This window comes from Dermacentor variabilis, chromosome 2 (assembly GCF_050947875.1).
Source record: "Dermacentor variabilis isolate Ectoservices chromosome 2, ASM5094787v1, whole genome shotgun sequence".
Taxonomy (NCBI): Eukaryota; Metazoa; Arthropoda; class Arachnida; order Ixodida; family Ixodidae; genus Dermacentor; species Dermacentor variabilis.
The window spans coordinates 39,753,366-39,775,271 of record NC_134569.1 but is presented as its reverse complement, the minus strand read 5'-3'; the positions used below and the strand labels follow the sequence as shown (position 1 = coordinate 39,775,271).

General features: G+C 45.0%; 1 protein-coding gene across 2 annotated transcripts in view; it reads right to left on the bottom strand.

Moving 5' to 3' along the window:
* IntS3 (integrator complex subunit 3) overlaps window positions 1–21,906 on the bottom strand; it is an 81,470-nt gene that overhangs the window by 34,645 nt on the left and 24,919 nt on the right. For both annotated transcript variants that reach the window (XM_075680198.1, XM_075680197.1), the window contains exons 15-22: window positions 14,043–14,178; window positions 13,436–13,493; window positions 10,173–10,276; window positions 10,003–10,047; window positions 9,694–9,913; window positions 7,337–7,396; window positions 6,770–6,838; window positions 5,104–5,179 (exon numbers count right to left, since the gene is read on the bottom strand). In XM_075680198.1, the coding sequence (XP_075536313.1) occupies window positions 5,104–5,179; window positions 6,770–6,838; window positions 7,337–7,396; window positions 9,694–9,913; window positions 10,003–10,047; window positions 10,173–10,276; window positions 13,436–13,493; window positions 14,043–14,178 (768 nt within the window). The remainder of the gene's footprint in view (window positions 1–5,103; window positions 5,180–6,769; window positions 6,839–7,336; window positions 7,397–9,693; window positions 9,914–10,002; window positions 10,048–10,172; window positions 10,277–13,435; window positions 13,494–14,042; window positions 14,179–21,906) is intronic.

Sequence of the window (21,906 nt, the reverse complement as noted above, 5' to 3'; positions counted from 1 at the left end):
GAGGAAATGACGTAGTAGGTTCTCCTTTGTTTTGCTGTTTTTTTTATTTGTTTGCTGTAGTGGTCTTGCCTTTCGGGCCACAATAGCAGCTTTGTTATTGTTCTGTGCGCTCACACGTGTAGCTCCGTAGGTTTCGTACCGTGGCAAAGGCGCCGTGCGGGCAGCTTTGCGTTGGTTTCCGTGTTTTGTTGCGCTGTGTTATCTGGACCGTGCTCTACCGGATGTTGCTGTGGCCAGGTGGGACAGGACGAGCTAAAGTTCGTGAAATGAATGTGCATGCAACGCTGTACGCAATGTACCGCGCCACGGCAATGGCTATGGACGAAGGAATATTCGCAGGAAATTTTGCCCTCTTTCGCGGAATCATGCTAACATGCTAACGATTGCTTAGTATTGCTGCGGAGCGCACGGGTCTGAGCAGCATGGTTGCGCACAGCGCGGCGTGGTTTCGCGAGAAATGTAAACAAGAGAGGAGAGTTGGCCCGATAGGCGGAGCAACGCCATGAGCAACGCCAACTTCCGGCTTCACTGTAGCTTCACAAAGATTGACGTCAGGGCCTCTCCTTAGTTTCCTTCCTCCGTGTGTTTACGTAACGTGACGCCAACTTGACGTTTCGCCTAAGAAACTGATATGAAGGCACTGAATGTGGCGTTATCGGTAAAGCAAAACAGTTTTCCTCCGCAGTAAAAATAAAGCAGCTATCTCAAAGCGTATGATTATTCCGTCGAAAACGCTTCTCGCTTCCGTTGTCTGCTGCGTACAAGCCGTCGTCTGCTTCAATAGCTAGGATGCGTGTCCCCGGAACATGGAATGAGTCATCGCATGTTGGCGCCAACGCGCTTGTTTTCTTGCTTGAGACAAAATACGCGACCTACCAGTGGTGATGCACGAACGTTCTAGGTAACGTTGTTGCTATCTTGTGAAACGCAAGTGACTTACCCCGACTCGGCTGGCTGAGAAACGGCCGAATATCACCAATAGCGTTGCGCGCGCCAGATACAGTAAAAGCTCGTTAATTCGAACTTCAGTAATTCGAATTTCGGGATAATTCGAACCGTACTACTTGGTCCGGCCTAGCTCCATAGAAGTCCATGTATAAAAAAGCCCGTTAATTCGAACGTGAGTTGGTTCTGCCACGGTTAATTCGAACTACGCGCCGCCGCGCCTGGGCGGCGTGCCGCCTGGCACATGGCCAGAGCAGGCCTTGTCGCGAGGCTGCAGCGGCTGAGTTGCCTCCAAAATGGGGAGAGAAGGAAAAAGCGGGTAAAACCGGTGCCAGCACCCGGCGCAGAGGCTGGAGGGCAAGGGGTGACAGCTGTGGCAACAGCTACGCCCTCTCTCTACCTCCGAGAACTGCGGTTTCCGGTTCTGAGCCGCCGATCTCAGAGGCCTAAGAATCTTGTCGTATAGCTGCAGTTGTTAACCGATGGATGGCGCAACCAGCACAAAAAATACAGCGAATCCAGTACATCGCAGCGCCGCTAGCGCTCGAGAATTGAACGAATAGGAGGAGCCTTCGTCAACGTCTTTGTCCTGAACTCGCGGTGGTCTCGGCCGCTTTCGGCAGCCTCGAGTTTTCTGGTTTTCGGCGCGCTTACGACCTTTGTTGTGCGGATCGCTTGAAAAGTTAGGCCTCGGTGGTGTGCTTCGCCGTGCTGACGTGCGGTTTCAGAATGGCGTGCGCCCGCGGTAAATACTACTGCGCCAAAACACTGAAGGATAAATGCGACATCTTACGGGAAGTGGACGCCGGAGTCTTGTCGAAACAAGAAATCGCCAAGAAGCATGGGATACCGAAGAGCACGCTGTCCACTTATATAAAAAATAAGAGGGCGATTGAAGACGCCTTAGAGGCAGAAGTTGCCAGGGAAAGGAAGAGGATGCGGCTGGCAAAGTACCCCGACCTCGAAAAAGCGCTTCTCCTCTGGATTAAGGAGATGCGTGCTCAGGACATACCGCTGAGTGGCCCCGTCATATTGGCGAAGGCAGCGGACTTCGCCCTGCGGCTGGGCTACGACGACTTCGCAGCTTCAGATGGGTGGCTGCACCGCTTCCGTGAAAGGTACGACCTTGTGTTTCGTGCGGTGTCAGGGGAGATGAAGGCTGTTAACTTGGAAACATGTGAAAGTTGGCGCTCCGAGGTCCTACAAGGCTACCTACGGAAGTACTCTTCCTTTGCCGACTACGTAGACGTGGATGCGAGCGCAGTTGTCTGTGGTGTGACCACAGACGAGGACATCATTTCCCAAGTTAAAAACATAGAGCTTGTCGCTGCCAGTGACGACGACGAGGAAGACGACGAGGCACCGGTGCGGCCCTCCGCTGCGGAAGTCATGGCCGGACTTAATGCCGCCCGCCTGTTCTTCAGTTTTGAAGAAAGCGAAGAGGAAGCCTTCCGCAACATTCGCTCTTTAGAGCAGAAAGTGCTTGCTGTTGCCTTAAAAAAAAAAAGCAGACCACAATTACGGATTTTTTCAAACATTAAATTCATTTTTCAAACTGGCGCCATGCCCTGCTGCTTCCTGGTCGCGGTGTCCTGTTTTTCTTCATTGCTTTCGTTAGTTCGAACTTCGTTTAATTCGAACTGAGATGGCGTCCCCTTGCGGTTCGAATTAACGAGCTTTTACTGTATATCCACTAGCGCGACGCAAGCGTCTGCGCTACCATCTCTTGTTCGTTTCGCTGGTTACTCGCACCGTGAGAGGAAACTTCAAGGCGCCGTCTTGCGAACATTTCTTTTTATAAATTAGAAAGAGGCCGTTGTCATAACTTCTGATTGTGCGAAAAAGCATTAATCTTGATTACAATAAAAATGCAGCAGTGAAAAGTGGACAACATTGCCGAAAGTTTGCTATGTTCAACCAATATTATTTCGTATAAACACATTCTTTTAAAAAACGATGGCCCCAAACACAAATGCCAACACCACCCGAGAGCGATGTAAATACTATGAGCACGCGCTATGAACAAAAGATTTTCGTGGCGCCAAACGACGGGGAAAATGTGGCGATACGCATTCCTCTTGGCTGCCATTGCATATGGCTGCTCATTAGCATGATTTGCGCGCCTCGTCGCAGCAAAAATTATGGCAGAAAATCTCAGCAATGGCGCCCCAGCACAACGTCACGCATCGTCAAAATGATGTTTACGAAACAGCCCTTCCTGTGACGCTCCTCACAAGATATTCCTTCAGCCAATCAGCCAGCTGGCATGGCGCATATCTTGGATCGCCACCACATATTCGCGCAATTGCAGATGCATTGCACTGGCTTCTGCACGCTACCGCTCACATTTTTTTTGAAGCGCTAACATCACAATATATCTACCAAGGACCAAAAAAATGTATTAGTCCTTAAAATTTGCAGCTCCACGTCACGTTTCGTCATCTTGATGAAAACGCAAAATGACATTTTGCAAAACTTTCGTTTCCCGGCACAAATTTAAAGGCACGTGAGCTCTCCACAGCCAATCAGAGTGTAAACATGGCGGATAATGGCGGCCGTGCAGCCGCCATGCGTGTCGAGAATAGCACCCCTGATGCAGTGTCCCAGGTAATATAGGCAAGGACCTGTCTCATCTCCGAGTGTGTAACATCTGCATCCAGGTTTTCATCCGGATCAGGCAACGTTAAAGGGAGTGCGTTCGGATGTGTAGGTATGGGCTTTTCGGAAGAGAGATCACGTAATTTTTATGCTGTTTTTGACACCAGATTGTAAATACCCTGCTCCATGCAGTGCAGCAACATTTGGCTCTCCTGTTCACAGCAGCCTATATGACAAATCGTCAACATTTTCTTAATATTTTCAAAAAGTGCTTCAGAGTCCTTTTAAAGGGACACTAAAGGCCAATATTGTCATGCTAAAGTTACAGACTAGTGCTCGATAATCTCTAACATGTCAATATTATCGCTAACAGAGCCTTATTAATTGAGAAATTGAGGTAAATGCAGGACATGGCTAGAGACTCCCCTGGAACATTCAAGCACTTGCCCGATGGCGAAAGCACTCCTCAATTAAATTCTGTCACTAGCACTCAACCACTCGTTGCAAAAAACATCCTTGCATTGTATTATAAGACAAAATAAAATGCTATTTGTCCAGTTCCATTTCATCTTTTAGAAAAAATAACTCATTGAAATTACCCTTGACAATGGCGCAGGTGGTCGAACGGTTTCGTTTTCGCTTGACTCCGCACCGCCCACGCTTTCGCGTTTCACTAGTTTCGTAATCGCGTAGTGCTGTGCTGGTTTTGCTGGCTCGCGGAACTCGCACAAACTGCAAGTTGCAGAGAATTCAACTTCCATATGATGTCGCGGGATGCCGGAACAGTCCACACCACTTGACCAAAAAGCAGCTGCAGCAGCGAATCCACCACTCTGTCTTGGCTCAGTACCGCCGTCTGTTGGGCACCGTTTTACTCACTGACGGCAGCAAAGGGTGGTGATGGCATATGCAATGTCACCACTCCCCCAGTTGGGTGGCGGGAGATTTGAATTTCGAAAAAGGCATTTGGACCCTTTAGATGCAATTTTCCCATAAACTAAGTCTTTTCTTGGCGCGAAACAATTGTTGTGAGGTTTCTGGAATGGTACTTAAACAGTCCATGTGGACATAGTATTTTGCCTTTAGTGTCCCTTTAAAGCTCGATGTCTTACACGTGCAACTCGCTCACTCAACTCACTGCAATCTATCCAGTACTATTATGAATTGTGTGGCTCCACTATGAGCCGCATGAGAGTGCAATACAGTGGACTCTCTCTAAATTGAACCTCAAGGGACCAGGAAAAATTGGTTCTGTTTACCAGGAGTTCTATTTACTGAGAGACACTGCAGAGAGCACTGCATGAATACAAAACCAACGAACCATGAGGATGGTTTTCCATTTAAGCAGCAGTTCCATATAAGCGATTTCCATTTATCGAGATTCCATCGTAGTTGTGTTATTATCCAATTCCGAGGTACAAGTGGTCACGTTTTTTAGTAGTCTTTACTACATAGCCATGTGATACTCATAAATGCTCATGACAGAATGAAACTACTAGTACATAAGCCCTGAAAGAAATACAGCACCATGACATGACAATGTGAACAAATCTTTCTTACTCAGTATGGAGATGAATGAGTCCTTTCGGAACATCACCATATTGCCCTGGAGTATGTGACAGACCAGGTCTTGAAGCTGCAATCAGAAGCAATGTCGGCTTCTTAGGAGCGCAGTTTTCACAAGCCCTTTTTCAGCAAGAGAACTTTTCAACCTTCAATAACATCCGCTAGCAGTCATAATACAATTCTGCATTGACCTATATAAGGCCCGAATTTTTTTCTTCAAGAAACTTTACATGGTGCATTAGTTGAGTCAAGCTTATGGCTACTTATTTTTATGCAAGTGATGGTAAAACAATTTTTTCTTTTCTTTTATTCTTTTTTTTTTAATTTTCAGGCTAGAAAGTGGCAGTGCAGGCCTTCCACGACGGTGGGTGTTACATGAGTAAAGATGGTAACAGGCTGTGAAAATGTTAAAAATGTAAACCACTGCTTAATTACAAATAAACTGCACAGATTGTGGCTATGACTGCGGATGCCAGTCTAGCTCAGAAGCACGCCGTTAAAGGCTCAATCACACCAACGACTTGAAGAGGTCGCGCGACCATATCCGACTGGCGGCCAAAAAAGCCACTGAAGGTGACCGATGCTCACACTGGCAAGTCTGGCTGAGTGCGACCTGAAAGTCGCATTCCCGGAGATTATCATTCTCAGCAAGAACTCTAGGGGGCCTACACAGTTCGCGCGCATGTCGCTGGTTTCGCGTTCTGGGACCAACCATTGATTTTAATACAAGCGAAGAGGAAGACATTGTCGCTGTGCTGAATGTGCTCTGCCACGGTGTCAGCTGCGGCAGTGCGGAAGCCTCCAAAGAAAAAAGCGACACTTCTGGGTGCGTACGTGCCTCCATTTGCGATAAGGGATTGGTCACGCAAACCGCCTCCTGCCACAACTCTGCGCGCACAATGAGTATTATCAACAGCAAGCTGTTTCTAGTTTGCATTACGTGGGAATCAATGCATAATTTTTTCATATTCTTTTGCTGCAGCTTAACTTCCTGTGAATGCTACCGTGTACATTCGACATTGCTGGAAGTGCCGTGCCCCGGCATCACGAGGCAAGCTGCCAATTACATTCCTGTAGCCTGCCATGGAGGCGTGGACTTTGTATTTGATGGGACGCAGGAGGGCCCTGGATGAAAAGACATGCTAACATAACTTTCTGCGCGTCGCTGATTGGTTTAGCACTTTTGTGACCACAGTAGCATGACTGAAAACATTGAGCAGCGAGCGACTGGCCTAATATAGTCGCTTTTCAAGAAAAAGTGACTGCTTGTGACCGTTTGCGACTGGTCACTTTGCGACCAACTTGGTCACGCGACCGCTGTCAGTCACCAGTGTAAATGAGCCTTAAGAGGGACCAAAGGCCAAGCTATGCCTTCTTTATTATTACTTTATGGGGAAGTTGTTTATTAACTAAGCAGCAATACTAGGGGGGCTATGCCCAACAAGAACATTGCAGGTAATTAACTTCAATGTTATTACAGCAATGAGATCTAGTTTCACGTGCAGTCAAGTAACAGCAATGTCACATGCTAATGTCGCATGGTAGAGGGATAAATGGTTCTGAAAGCCTGTGTTGTCTATGTGCTTTACACAAACTATGACTTCTGAAAACTTTAGCTTTTTAATTTTTTTATGCCAACCTGCAGGATTTGGCACTTTACCTGCAGTGCGTCGATGCAGGACACAATGAGGTTGAGGATGTCTGCATTACCAATGGCAACATTAGGGAACTGGAAAACAAAATAAGTTAATGATTAAAACACAAAGTATAAACAATCATCAGTTAAAACAGTACTGCAAAAGGATAGACAGCTGGGCGAGTTGGCACGGTAACATGATTTTGGCTTCTAGCGCGAAGTGAAACACGGACACAGAAAGGAGCAGACAGGACGAGCGCTAACTCTCAACTAAATTTTTATTAAAACGAAGAACCTTGTCATGTTCTTATGCTACGGTTTTTGCAATCACCTATATATATGTTCTTCGTTATAATAAAAATTTAGCTGAGAGTTAGCGCTTGTCCTGTCTGCTCCTTTCTGTGTCCGTGTTTCACTTCGAGCTAGAAGCCAAAATCATAAAACAGTACGTCTCTGAACACCACCTGTGTATCTTACAATAACAGATCCTTATCTTGTGCGCCAAAACTTTCATTTAGATAGCAGGAAACACAAGGCATATTTATACGACAAACATATTAAGAAAACTCAAAAGATTGGTACCCAACATACCTGCGTGTATATTTCAGGGACCAAGTAGCAAAAGAGCCGGACATCATCCTCTTGGCAGAGCTGCCACAAGTTGACCAAAGGCAATAAAATATTAATGCTGCAACTATTTCTAGCCCAAGGAACACCGAACTAGCACAAGAAAAGGCACTCTTACAGTTCTACAGGCATGCAGTATACTTCAGAAATGTGCATATAGAAAACATGCAGCGGAAAGGTGTACGGAGCATTGCTTAACACCAAAGTACAGCATTGAATGCCAACTTGAGGCATAACAAAAATGGTACACTTCTTTCTGAAACAATAGAAATGTTGTTGTCCCTTTACTCATCCCACATAACCCTGACTGCAGTTCTTGAGAAAATAGCTGCTGCTGAGTCAGACATGTAAAAGAATACTGCTTTTGGCTTTCATATTTAAGGGGACACTGAATAGAATGACTAAGTCTGAACTGATAACACATTCCTCCAAAACTGTATTTTTTTTATTTTGATGTAATAGGTTGATTACTAAAAGATAAAATGAAGGTCTGGGTTTCATTTCTTGACATTCTCGCTGAAACCGATGCCCCGATACATCAGGTACGTCAGTGTGTCACGACAAATTTAAAAGTGTTTTCTTACATTTGGGGCACTGTTACTCAGTAAAAATCACTGAAACTTGCTAAGTTAAGCCTTTGGCTCTTTAGTCCATCTTTACTGATAAAAAATAAACTAGGCCCAAGCAGACACATTCAAAATGCATGATGTCACATCGGTGGTGCAGAAACTTCAAGGCAGTGCCGCCCCTATCTCTTGCTTCTTGGGTCTTTTCTGGCTTACCCAGTCACTTTTCATGGTAAGTGTGGCTTTTTGATATTGTAGCAGGTAATATAAAGAGGCCCTGAACTACATTTTATCAAAGGGGAGAAATTAATTTGAAATTAAAATAGGCTATTTCAGAAATACTTTGCCACAAAAAGTACTTCAATGCATTCAGCAGAAGTGGCGTTATTGGCAATCAAACACTCTTCACTGTGCTCCCATTCCTTCTTCAATGTCTTGCACTGTGAAGGCTAGGGCAAAGCGGGCGTGCCCACAATGCTCCATCTTCTAAATGTCACTGTGGAGCCACACTTCAAATTTGCTTTTTGGATGTTAACGTAGATGCCACTGGTTCCAACTTTGGCCCCTACAACGCGCCAAACGTAAGCCAAACATGGTTGCCCTCAGCGAGCCACAGTGTGCGTAGCCAGAAGTCTTGTGGCGGCATACTGCGGCGGTCGCAGTATCTACTCTATGTAAAAGAACACAGCTACATGCAACTGTCGTCCATATGCGCAGAGTTTGCTTTGTGCTCGACAAGGCTTGAGTGAGTGCTCACGCTCATATGCTACAGTCCGACCATGCTCTGTGGTGCGGACCAGCTCTGTCCTTCACCAGCTTGACCAATGGATAGCAGCCACATCCAACTTGCACATTATTGGAGTGCTATAAATTAGTCTGCCAAGGCGCCTAACCAGGAGGAGCCTGGCCAGGAGTGAGCATGCACTGGCAAGCGTGCGTTTGGTCTAACCTTAAGTTTTGTGTGGTTCGAGGCTAGTTGAGTGTACAAACCTAGTTGAAATTTAGTGAGACCCAACGGCTGCTACACCGATAAGCAGGGTGATAAAATTCCTATGCCAAGTGGCCGAGCGCACATGAGCAGACGATAGTCAGCTTTTTGTAGAAGTACGTAATTATATTGTAACAATTTGAAAGCACATTTTCGCTTACTTCAGCCTGTTTATTGAACTTTGTCAATAAATATACACAGTAACAATAGGAACAAGCACACTGATCGAGACACCCTTCATGGCTGACGACAGCTATTGGGCAATAGCAGCTGTATAGCGGAATTCGCATTATTACGAACTAAAGCGTCCAGAAGAGAATGAGTAGGCTGCTGTTAAAAACAGAGCGTTTCAGAAAAAGGTGACATTGCGCTCTGCTTTTGAGCTCCACCAGCCGCGTACGACAGCAAAACTTCACTGAGATGTTCACGGCAGCATATGCTATTTGCAGACAATGTTTTTTCACCAAGCCAGAGGGCTGGTTCAGGGCCCCTTTAAAACCCCACATGGTGGTGTAACACTAGAACAAACTGATTAGATTAGTAATACAGTAGTAGGTATAGAATGCAACCTGTTGATACAGGACAGAAATAACTAAAGATCACTGGGAGAGGCCTCCATCCTGAAGTGGACTCAGCATATGATGATGGTAACAGTGCTCAAGATCATGAACATGAGGTCATCAGTTTTTTACACTAGAAGCTCAGCTAGCTGGGCCTCTTAACTTGGCACAGGCTCACATGTAGACAACAAAAGCATAAGGACAAACCTTGAGGTCATGCAAGAGACAAGAGGACAAGGCGTTATGACTTCGGGCGTAGTCCCGATATGATGTGTAGCCTGACACAGTGCCTGAATTGGCACTGCCTGTGGCACGAAGGAAGTACAGCAGCCGGTAGCCAAGGCGAGGTTGGTGCTGCCCTAGTTCCCAGAGCAGCATCAGCTGGGCTTGCCTGCTGGGGTCTTCCTCTGGTGTCTGGCACAGGTTCCTGGTGACACAAAATTTCGGCCTCATAAGCCTTTACTATGACCCTGTAACATGAATAGCTCAATGTTGGAAAATGAAGGGAAATCTCACCTGAATATGACGAACAACGGCGTCCCTAAAGACTCCTCAATGGACCTGTACAAAGTGGAAATTAAGTTAATTCTGGTATCCTCTTGTGGGTACCAATTTTGTTATACATCATTGGCTCAGGTAATTCTTGCACAGTGCATTTTTACAGGACAAATGATTGTAACACCCACTCATCATCCAGTTCTTGGGGAAAGAGCTTTCTTGTAAATTCACTGTCCAATATCTGGGCGAGGCAGGTGCCAAGTGAAGTTGCCGTGTCCTGGTCAAAATCCTCCTATAGAAAACAAGAGAAATTCATTATAAGAACAAAATTACTTTGCTCACGGAGGAACAAAAAGGTTCCTTCTCAAAGTACTGCCTAGGAATTCTCGAACTACTAGTGCAATATCTTACTACTGATATTACAGCACAAAGCTTACTAACTGGCAACACCCATTTTAAAGAGGAAATCCTCCTTCAGAGGTGCCAAAAGGAAACTTCTTCATTTTTTTCTGCTTTCAAAGCTATCAAAACTAAAAGCAAACTGATGGTAAACAGCAGGATGGATGCTTCCATCCTTGTCAAGGCAAAGGATGGAGCTGCACTTTGAAGAGACAGTTATCTCTTCCAACTCTGGCTGCTGCCTCCCTACTTGCAGTTTCATCTGAGACAAACATATGACCACAGAACACTGCGGTGACTGGCTGAGGCACCAAGAGCAGCGCAAGAGATGGGCCAAGCTATGTGTGAGATCTTTATGCCAAGACCAGCTGGTCGTGGCTGTGACTTCTTCAAGTATTAGCATCTGATGGAGTACCAATAAATGTGCTCTGCTTCTGCTACAAGTGGTTCGAAGGGATGAAAAATGGTTGGTTTCCATTTCATGGTGCCCTGGCAATCCCAATGCGGCCGCCACTAATGGCTCATGGATCACCAGTGGCATCATTATTCATTAAAATAAGCATGTTTCTTGAAACTTTATTGCCTGGGAGTCTGATATAGGCTCCCAAGAAATGACATAGCTTGTCTTTACTTTGTGTAGTCAGTGAAGTGCTCAGTTGTCCTGATTTACACTCACGATGGGTGGTTACAGTGTCAACAGTCGCAAGAATGTGTGCATACTACCTATGACACATTATAACAAAGCACATGTGACTGAAATCACAGCACCTCTGTGGAGCCACAATCGTGCTTGCTGTAATTGCAATATGTCAGGACTGTTGGTGCCTTGAAATGTTGAAGATATGACAGTGATGAAGACATCAAATTAGGTGGTTCATCTCTGGCTTAAAGTGACACTAAAGGCAAATACTAACTCAATGTGTAGTGTTTAAATACCATTCCAGATCCTCGCAACGCTTGCTTCGTGCCAAGAAAAGATTTAGTTTACAAGAAAATTGCATTCGAAGGGTCCGAATACCTTTTTTGAAGTTCAAATCGCCCGCCACATAACTAGGGGAGTGGTGACGTATACGCCATCACCACCCTTTGCTGCCATTGGTGAGGAAAACAGTGCCCAACAGACGGCGGTACCAAGCCAAGACAGAGCGGTGGATTCGTCACTGCAACTGCTTTTTGGGTCAAGTGGCGTAAACCATTCGGGCATCCCGTGACATCACATGGAAGTTGATTTCTCTGCTACTTGAAGTTTGTGCGAGTTTCATGAGTCAGCAAAACCAGTGCAGCACTATGTGATAGGGAAACTACTGAAACATGAAAGCGTGGTCGGCGCGGAGTTGAGTGAAAATGAAACCTTTCGACCGCCTGCGTCGTTGCGAAAGGTTTTTCAATGACTTCCTTTTTCCTAAAAATTAAACGGACAAATAGCATTTTATTTTGTCTTACAATATAATACAAGGATGTTTCTTGCAACGAGTGGTTGAGTACTAGTGACAGAATTTAACTCAGGGGTGCTTTCGTCATCGGGCAAGTATTTGAATGTCCTGGGGGAGTCTCCAATCATGCCCTGCATTTACCTCAATTTCTCTATTATTATGGCTCTGTTGGCGATAGTATTGACACGTTGGAGATTCTTGAGCACTAATCTATCACTTTAATTGGACTTAATATTTGCCTTTAGTGTCCCTTTAACGCGGAGCCATCTCAACAATTAATGTCCAGTCCTCAATACAGTTAAACCTCAATATAACGAACTTCAATATAACAAAATTCTCGATATAACAAGGTATTTTACTTTTTCTACCTTCTTGTCCATAGAATGCCATGTATTTAGAACCTCAATATAACAAAGTGTGTTTATACAAATTTCTATAGAATGAAATTTCGCTGCCGCTGTGAAGGAATACGGAGACAATAAATGGAAACTTCATGGGATGTAGATGGTCGAATGGATGAATTACAAGTGGTTGCCTGCGAACGCACCTCTCAAATTGTGTGCCAGGCAACCAAGGGTGACCGCCAAAGCGGCTACGTAAAGTCCAAGTGCCATAAGATACTAGTGTGCCTTGCTCGCTGTATGCTTTGGGTATGGGTGAATGCGTGCGAGGGTTAGCTAAGAAGGATGGTGGCTTGATGAGCACCATCTTCCTGTGCGAGCAAAGGGAAACAGGTGGTGGGGAGTAATCTCATGGTTACGCAATCAAGTGCGCGTGAGGGGAGGAAGTGTGGGGCAAGTTGGCACGCATCTCTTTTTCAAGGGTGGCAGTGGCTGCGCGTAGCTGTCAGCATGGCTGAGATAATCTGCCACATTTGCAAAGCGTACCGAGATGCCCGGGACATCATGTGCGCTGTTTTCCAGTGTGCTTAGTACTGGAGGCTGCATAATCTCGCAGGGGTGTTAAAGCAAGAGGCAGATGAAGCGTTCGCTCCGCACTGCCGGCGCTTTTCATGACAGCGTCGTACCACTGCGGGTGACATTATCAGGTGCAAATGTGGAGTGAATGCGAATGCATGGCTGCCTTCGTTTCCTTCCGCTGATGTGAAGATATCATCCCCACGGCATGAAACCGCATCTTTCGTTGCCAACTCACAAATTGAACAAAACGCATTTTTTTTTCTCATTCAAATTTGCTTTTTCCGATTGCCAGCTAATTCTGAAGATATTGTGGCCCCTTTCATATAAGAAAAATCCACCAGCGACTGTACTTATATGCGTAAAAGTCGAAGCTCAAATTAACGAAATTTCGATACTGTAACGAAGAAAATTACCGATTTGACAGACTTTGTTATACCAAGGTTTAACTGTATTTAAATTTAACTGTTAGTTTTAGAATGCCCTCATAATTTTTTGTGAAAGACAGACATATTGTTAAAAGCAGTGTGCACATTACTGAAGTTCTAGCATAAAATCTAGCTATCTTGAGGACAACTCTAAAAATGTCAGAGGTCCTTAAATGCCAGTGCACCATACTGAACTGCCACTGCTGAACACTGTAAGAGGTACAAATCAAGCATCATGACTGTGGATCATGGTGACAAGAGAGAGATGGCTTACCTCACGCAGGATATCTTGCAGGAGACCTTCAACAATTTCACACTGAATTTCACTGTTCCTGTAGAAAACCAGACAATAAAACTAGCTTAGTTCAGTAATGCTGCACAGACAGTGCAGACATAACAGAAAACAGTGTAAAGAAAATTCTGCCTAGTTATTTACACGTTACAATATAATTTAACTAATTTATTTTTATAACAGAGCCTTCATATAACAAAGTTGTACTTGCAGTGAAAAACTTCATTACATTGGAAATTTTGTTTAGTCAACGCTTCTACATTTATCAGCAGTCATTCTACAGCTTCGGAGAAGTGTTGGTAAGTAGCACCTTGTCAGTAAGATTTCATGAACACAAAGCACTGCAACTTTACTGGTCGATGAGCAGTTCTAAATACACATGGCAAGCATCAAAGATGTCACGGAAATGCCTCTGGTGCTTAAAATATTGCAATAAATCAATGCAACTACACAACAGCCTCACAAAGCGCAACACCTTTTCAATATAGCGTTGTTCGTGGATCAAAACTAGCACGTAACAAGTAGTTCAGTTTGCATCTCAGACTGCAGAAAGTTTAACATGAACCATAAGTAAGTATGCAAAACGCACTTTTCTTTTTGTAGGCCTAGTACTTTTTTCCGAATATCCCCACTGAGCTGGTTAAGGTGTTCCGAGATGTCCATCTGCTCTGCTTTGCTGGGCTCCCGGATGGGCTGGAACTTGATGTCCTTAGAACGTAGCTTACCTGCGTGAAAGTTCACTAAAGTCATCAAACAATGTCTTGCAAAAAAAAAAAAAAAAGCATGCAAAGGAAACTTTTATAAAACAGATGTAGAGTGAAATCTCGTTAATTCAAACTTCTTATTTAGTCGAACTGATACTGTGGTCCTGTGAAAATTATTTGTACTTCAACAGGCAAAAACGCCCAGTAATTTGAATGCATCACTATTTGTGATGGTTAATCTGAAAATACTGTGCTGCTGACTATGCTTTCAGCAGCATATTGGCCGCTGCTCCCATCTCGTTAATAAGTGAATATTGCCTTAAGGTGCAGCTTCACAGCAGCAATAATTTTGCATAGAAATCCATTTATTTCAAACATTTCTGGGCCCCTTCAAGTTCAAATTATCGAGATTCGACTGTACCATGAATAAGCTTCTTCCTGTTTGCTATTGAAAGAATGGAGAGTTTATTTGTAAATGAAGGGCAATACACTCATTTAGTACGTACACTAAGCAAGCAGTGGCCAAACCACAGAAGACAGGCAGCAGCGCTCACTTGCTTATCTCACAATGCATTTGGCATGCCCAACGAGTGTTCAAGCACCACACCTAGCTTTTTACTGTGCTCTCTTTTGTCACCTGCCTGCATTCTTTTCTCTTATTTTATTTGCTAGCTGATAAAATGTTCATACTGCCGCACACAAGGAAGCAAGGAAATGTGACCGGAATGCAAGAACAGTGCCGGTCAGCCAGTTCGACTATGCCAACATTAATTGTGAGCAAGTAATTGTAATGGTGAAATTGGGCAACTGACAGCCCGGACTTTGTGATCTTTCAGCTGTATGTTTTGGTGGTGCGAAAATCTGTTTGCTGCATATTACATTAGTTTCAAGCACTTAAGTTCTCGCGTGTCTCCACTCTGTTTTCAGCACCCCCTTTACCCCCTTAGATGTTTATTATTAGACAAAAAATGACCTTATACTGCTTCTTTCTTTTTTATGACATATTTTCCAGCTTAAAGCTCTTCTGAAGTGTTTTCAACCAATTTAACTTCATACTTTATGTGTGTAAACCTCATTTTCACTAAGCAATACGTATGTAGTTGACACGGCCACAAATGACAAATGGTACAATAAGAAATGAAGAAAATGCTTTATATTGCATTATGTCAAAATTATGTATTCTGCAAGAGACATTTCAAAAATGTAGTTTTAAGTGCTGACATGGTGCTGCCACCTGTGTAGTATAACAGAAGGATCAAATTTTGTTATTAGTATGTTATTATGCACTGTGTTTATTCTCTACCCACTCGCCTCTGTAATGCTTCGGCCCCTGAGGGTAAATAAATAAATAAATAAATAAATAAATAAATGAATAAATATACAAGGCCTTCATACCTTGAAAAAGTCCTGCCACCTATGTAGTAAGACAAAGAGCGCAATAAATGCCAATTTCGATTGGCGACACTGAGCAGCCATCTGTGCAGTAAAAGAAAAACTAAGCTGACGCACTCTGTGCGTCTGAATCCCTTTCAATATGAGAATATCGCTGTAGGCGAGCTTTGCTTTGGACGAGCAGAGCTCGTCTAAAATGCTTAAGGGAATTCTTTGGAATGAGCGTTCTTCTTGAGTGTCCTGGGAAGAAGCCAGTGGTCAGCCTTTCATATCCCACAAGATTACATTTTAACTTTTTTTGCGGTTGTTCAGGTGATGAAGGAGTGCGGACTACCTCCATCGAACATAACTCGCACGTGAGTGTTGGAAGACTCGCTGCCACACAGCACTGTCGCAGTGTGAAGCAAAAATATTCTTTTAAGAGCAGTGGTATTTCCTGTGGTGATAGCTCCGACATTGGTCTGCGTGTTAGTGATGACATGGCTCGCATCTGGTGGCCTCGTCAGGTACAATGGGTTGCACATAGTGGTTCTTCATTTCTATCTACCACTTGTGCAAACACTTCACGAGAATGATCCCTAGTTGGCACACCATCCAGTGAATATTATATGATCGAATTTCAGCAGTTTCCCCTTCAACCTGAGCTGCAACAGTGGGTGGCATTGCCATTGCCTGCTGATACGGTCCTCATTGAGAGAGTGGGACAGGCAACTTGCCACTGCAGACGAGCGAGGCACATCAATATGTGATCTTGGTACACTTATATGTCAGCAGAAACTCGTTTTCTGCATCTTCTTCTGGTACTAGCGGCTCGATCTCGTTGTTGATGGCACTCAGTTTCATTTGCCATTCGTCAGTCAAGCATACAGAATCATCACTTTGTAAACTTTTGGGGATCATTTCCAATTCCCCATATTTCTTGCAGAGTCGCATTACTTGAGCATATAGAACTTCTATGTGCATAGAACATAGAACAGAGCAGCTCTATTTCTTGATGAGATGTTACATGGTTCAAAAAGTCCGTTATATCATTGAGCTCACTGAAATCAATTCACTTCCCAATCATTGCCATGGCTTTCACGACATGGAGTCATTGACATTTCGTTTCACAATAAAAAGTCCATGGCAAAAAAGTCCAGGCTTTTGGTACCCAGCGTTTATGATGTGAAAAGGCAAATAGAACAGCGCCTGGTAACTAGTAGTAACAAAGTGATTTAAGTGAACTATTATGAACAACGACTGGCCAACACGCTTGTCACAAACATTTCCTTTATAACCACAGTCGGCAAATCTTCCCCCACACTATCCACGCGCTGTCCATCTGTGCACACCACATGCAACACATGGACTTTGCGCCACCCGTGTCTTCGTTCCTCTGTCACCGCTGCACTCGTATCACCTGGTTCTTCCCCTGGAAACTACAGTCAACTGCATGCGCGGCTTCCAAGAACCGCGCCTTTCCTTGCCTCACCTGGAGATCTTAGTCTGCTTATGCCGCGCCTCTCTCCTCAAGGAACTAGGAGTGTGCGAATATTCAAAACTATCAAATAATAAATTGAATAGTGTCCTATTCGATTTGGTCTTCGAATCTAATACAGTCTACGCTTGTTACAATGGACCCGCACACAACATACTTTTGGATATAATGGACCTTATTCCAGCGTTAGTTTGTTCTACCTATTTTATGAACGCAACGAAGTTCGCTTTTAATGGACCACACTACAACTGATTTTCAGCTACAGCGGGCCAAATTAGTGGTAATTTTTTTCAAAATCGAGTGCATAAAACATACTTTTGCCATGTCGACATGTACTGACGATTGACTTGCGGGGGTCAGCCAATGATCGCGGCTTAACACTGCGCGCACAAGAAAGGAAGGCGGGGCGGAAACGCGCCGCATTTTTTCGCACGCAAGGCACGGGAGGTGGGGGAGGCGAGAGAGAGAGGGGGATTCTACTCTGACGGCTACTCCTTCTGGTATGGCCACTGTATCTTGGAAGCGATGTGCGAAGTGGACAAAGTGCTCACCCATGCGGGCGCCTATCTTCAAAGCGATCTGCGATGTGGACAAAGTGCGCCCACTGCCGGTAGCTTCGCATGCATGGTGCTTTCGACGTTTAGTTCGCGTTGAAGCGAGAGACAGCACGAAGGTCAATTCATTCGCTGCTGCTGCTGCGCTTATCTTGCTTAATTTGCTATCGCAATCGATGCTTCGCCTTTTGGGCGAAACTGCGACATTTTTGCTCTTTGTCCTTTTTTTTACTTTGGACGTTCGTCATTCACTCTTTGCAATAAATTGTTAGACATTGTGACAAAAGCTTCGGAAGTGAGGCATTTTGTATATTACGTACTTCAGATAAAATGTATTTCTTTTTTTGGATTATCAGGGCCCGTTGTAACGAGAGTCGACTGTAGTCCTATTCGTAAATGTAAATATCTTTTGAACATATTTCGAATATTTCGATATGTCAACTGCGCCCAAATAAACATAAAATTGGATCAGAAGCATGGTATATTTTTGCCCCCATAGGCATAGTATAGACTATACATAAAACATGAGAACTTGCGTAGTGGAGCAGGCTATGTCACTTAGGTAGCCACAGTTTACAGGCTGTACAGTGATCATTTGCACTCTCTGAAGAGCCATGTGCATTCAAAGGAACTACTTGTTTGCTTCTAATGCTTCATTTGTGCATTTAATAAGCAACACTTCAAAATGTACTATGCAATGACACAAACTTGCTAACTTTAATTGTACAGTGGTGGAACAGCCCTTTCACCTTTCTGTGCAAGTCCTGGCACAGGCAAAAAAGCGAATTTGGTGCAGCAGCAAGCCCTTTTGGCTCAGTGTCAAACACAGATATGCTTACCATACACCATGCAAATATTAACTGATATAGTCGATATGTTGTGAAGACAAGTTTTGGCGAGGCTTACGTTGCGAGCGCGAACACGAAAGTATGCAACGCTCCTCACCGCAACACAGAAAGGGCGATGCGGCCGGCTTCATTGACTCTCCGATATGGCGCAGAGAAGGCGCCAAATCCAGATCGTCAGCAAGTGCGGGTTTATGAACCGAGGATGCAACACAGTGCTTGTGGGCAAACGCTCATCGCAAGACCGATCGAGTATGTGCATCTGCACTGAATGTGACATCATGCAATACACTTATATCATGCTGTGCACATTCAGGAGTTTTCAAACAAAGAAATAGCATCAGCACAACTGCGAATGCGCAAGACGCAAAGAGGGTTAGGGTTTGCGTCAGTGACGCTATTTTGCCTACATAGAGAAGCGACTCAAACTAGACCACAATGCGTGAACAATGTGGCAGCTCACATCGAAGTAGCGGTTCCTGCCGGGTAACACATTCGACTCAGTCCTTGTAAATCTATGGCAGTCAAAAGCAATAAACGGTGTCGCAGGTTCTAGCTTTCTCTTACTTGATTCAATAAAGCAAGGTGCAACATAAAAAAGTTGTGCAAAGAAATTTTATTTTTGCACCTTTGCAATTTTTGTGACTGCGGCAGCCACATCAATATGTGGCTGCCGCAGTCGCAAGCAAACCCGCAATCTCGAGCTCAGCAGTGCAATGCCATAGCAATTGTAAAAGCTACCCCGACGGGTCACCAACTTCGGGGCACACTGATAGCTAAGTGGCAAGTGTGAAGTGACGTTGCAAAAATCGGTTGCAATATCTGGTGACTAAAAAATGTGACTGTAGAACACACTTAGACCAGCGACAATACTCACACGGTTCTATTTTGTTTTCTTTCTCAACTATGTATCCACCCGGAGTGCTTATACATAATGCGAAAATTAACATGGCCCATATCACAATGCGAGCAGTAAAACTGGTGGCACTACTATAAATCATAATCTATTCACAAACTCAAAGAAATGCGGAAGCCAACATGTGCTCGCTAATAACATCCTTTAACTATGTACCCCATGCGATTCTGATCACAGCGGCTCTTTTACAAAACACTGCTAGTGCCCATAAACATATAAAAAGCTAAGCTTTAATCCTAGAATGTGACATCGTCCTTCGGCTAACTCTGCAATACCAAGCGGGTTTGATGAACACCGAAATAAAGCACCAGCAAAACGGTACAGCGGCACTACATTGTATGTCCGTCAGAGAAAAATGCGGGAATTTAGAAACGGACCACTCTGACGGGCCTCTGCTTCCTTCTAATGTGATGATGATAGCATGCCGTTGGTTTTGATTTCAGTTTTGCGAGCTGTAAAACATTGATAGATAAAGGGTTTCGCTCGTAAGCTTGTATTGGCGCAGGCATGGAACAAAGATCCACTCTTGGTGCAGTTTGGTGCAATTGGACCAGCTGTTCCACCACTGAAAGCACTACGATGTGAGCATCGCTTCATATTACTTGAGATAATGGCTGTTTATTATTTGAAAGCTATTACAGTGTAATCTCGATGATACGATCACGGCTAATATGAACTTCCGGATGATAAGAATATTTCTGTGGTCCCAGCCGAGCCGCATTACTTTGCAACATGCTGAAGAACGGTTGTTACGAATCAATTTTCGACCCGCGTCGGTTGATACGAAAATTACCGAAGACACTTTGGAAATTCTAAAGTGTGCTTGGCAAAAGCCAGACGCTGCTGCCGTCTGCACTCCAATTCACTCGCTTTGGTGTTCAGCGATATCACCTGTCGCTGCTGCCGCTTTCGTTCTGCCTCCCTTGCTTTTGCATCTGGTGGTATGTTCAGTCGTCGCATGCGCATTCGCTCCTTGTTCTTCTGGCGTTTGGTGTTGGGGGAATCCGGCGTCCACTGTTGCTTCCGCGAACCGCTTGGTGCAGAATCACTGGGCCGCTTCGGAGCCATGCGTCTCACTCACTCGACTGCAACAAGACGTTGGGCAAAGGAGCGGCGGTGCAGCTGCCACTGCCGACACGCGCGCTGGTTCTACAGCTACTGTGTGACGTCACGGTTCCTATGCACAGCAGCGCCCCCCACCGGCGCGCCGCTTGATAAGGAGGGGAGGAGGTTGCGCCGCTGCGCGGAGGAGAGGCTATAGTTGGCACGATTCCAGCGCACGGATGGACGCGACCGCGAGCACGAGCCATTAAAGGCCGCGAAAGATAACAGCGCGCAGTCACGCGATTTGTCCCTTTCTCTTTTGGTGCGGAGACGCGGACGCGGCGCTGTACAGCACGGAGGCCGCGACTGGGCGCGAAGAGTTTGAAGTTTATTTTGAAGCGGTGGCGCTTTTGTGCTTTTCCTCCTTTTCCGCGTGCCACCGGACGGAGTAGCTGCTGTGCTTCGGGATGCGTTCTTTGTGTTAGACGTGGGCGACGGCGAAGGACCACCACCGGCGGCTGAAACGCTGCATGCACTCGAAGTTCTGAGGCACGCTATGGCCGCGGATGAAATCAGCGACGACATGTGCAAGCGTTTTTGTGGATTTGAACAAAGTCTGCTAAGTGACCTGACCAAGAAAAAGAAGCAGAAGGACATTAGATACTTTTTTCTTCAAGAAATAAATGCTTTTTACGTACGTGTGCCTGAGTGAGTTCACCTCTGACTCTTTAATTTAGCTAGTTTTAATTGTTTCGATGATATGAATTTCGGCTAATATGAATATTTTTTGTGACCCCGTGAGATTCGTATCATCGAGATTCCACTGTACAAAAGTATTCAATATTCTATTCAATTTGCTTCTGTCACTATTCGATTCGTATTCAATTCGGTCGCAAAAATCACTATTCCTGGACCCCTACACAAAACCTAAACGGTTTTCCTACAACATGAAAAAGTTTGCCCTGCTGAATTTTCTGTGGACGACTGAATGTTTTTTGTCACATTACTCTAGGTGCTATGTCAACCTTTCCACATGCAGTCACTGCCTCTCGCCTCCAGTGAAAGGCCAGGTACCCATGCTGGCACGGCTTCGCAGCACAACCTGGCTTCGAAAGGGAGTACAATTCTGGGGTGCGCCAAATAAACAGGTGAATATATAACGACCAGGGATGGGGACCACATAGCATATGAGAGGTCCTTCCGGGAAACTTCGCACTGTTTGCCAAGTCTGGGAGCTGTCTGTCCGCAACAGACATAGCCGTAGATCAAGTAAAAGGCAAGTACAGTGGAACCCCGGTTATACGTCCCCCGGTTTTGGGACGACCCGGGCTTTACAACGGATTAGCGCAGTCCCGGCGAAGTCCCCATAGAAGCAATGCATTAAAAACCCCGGTTATCTGTCACAATTTTATGCCTGACCCACGTTATACGACGACCCTCGCGAAGCGCGTTCATTTCTCTCTCCCCCACCAGCAGCCACCCGCAACACTCGTGCTGAAATAGTGCCTTTTCTTCTCCACA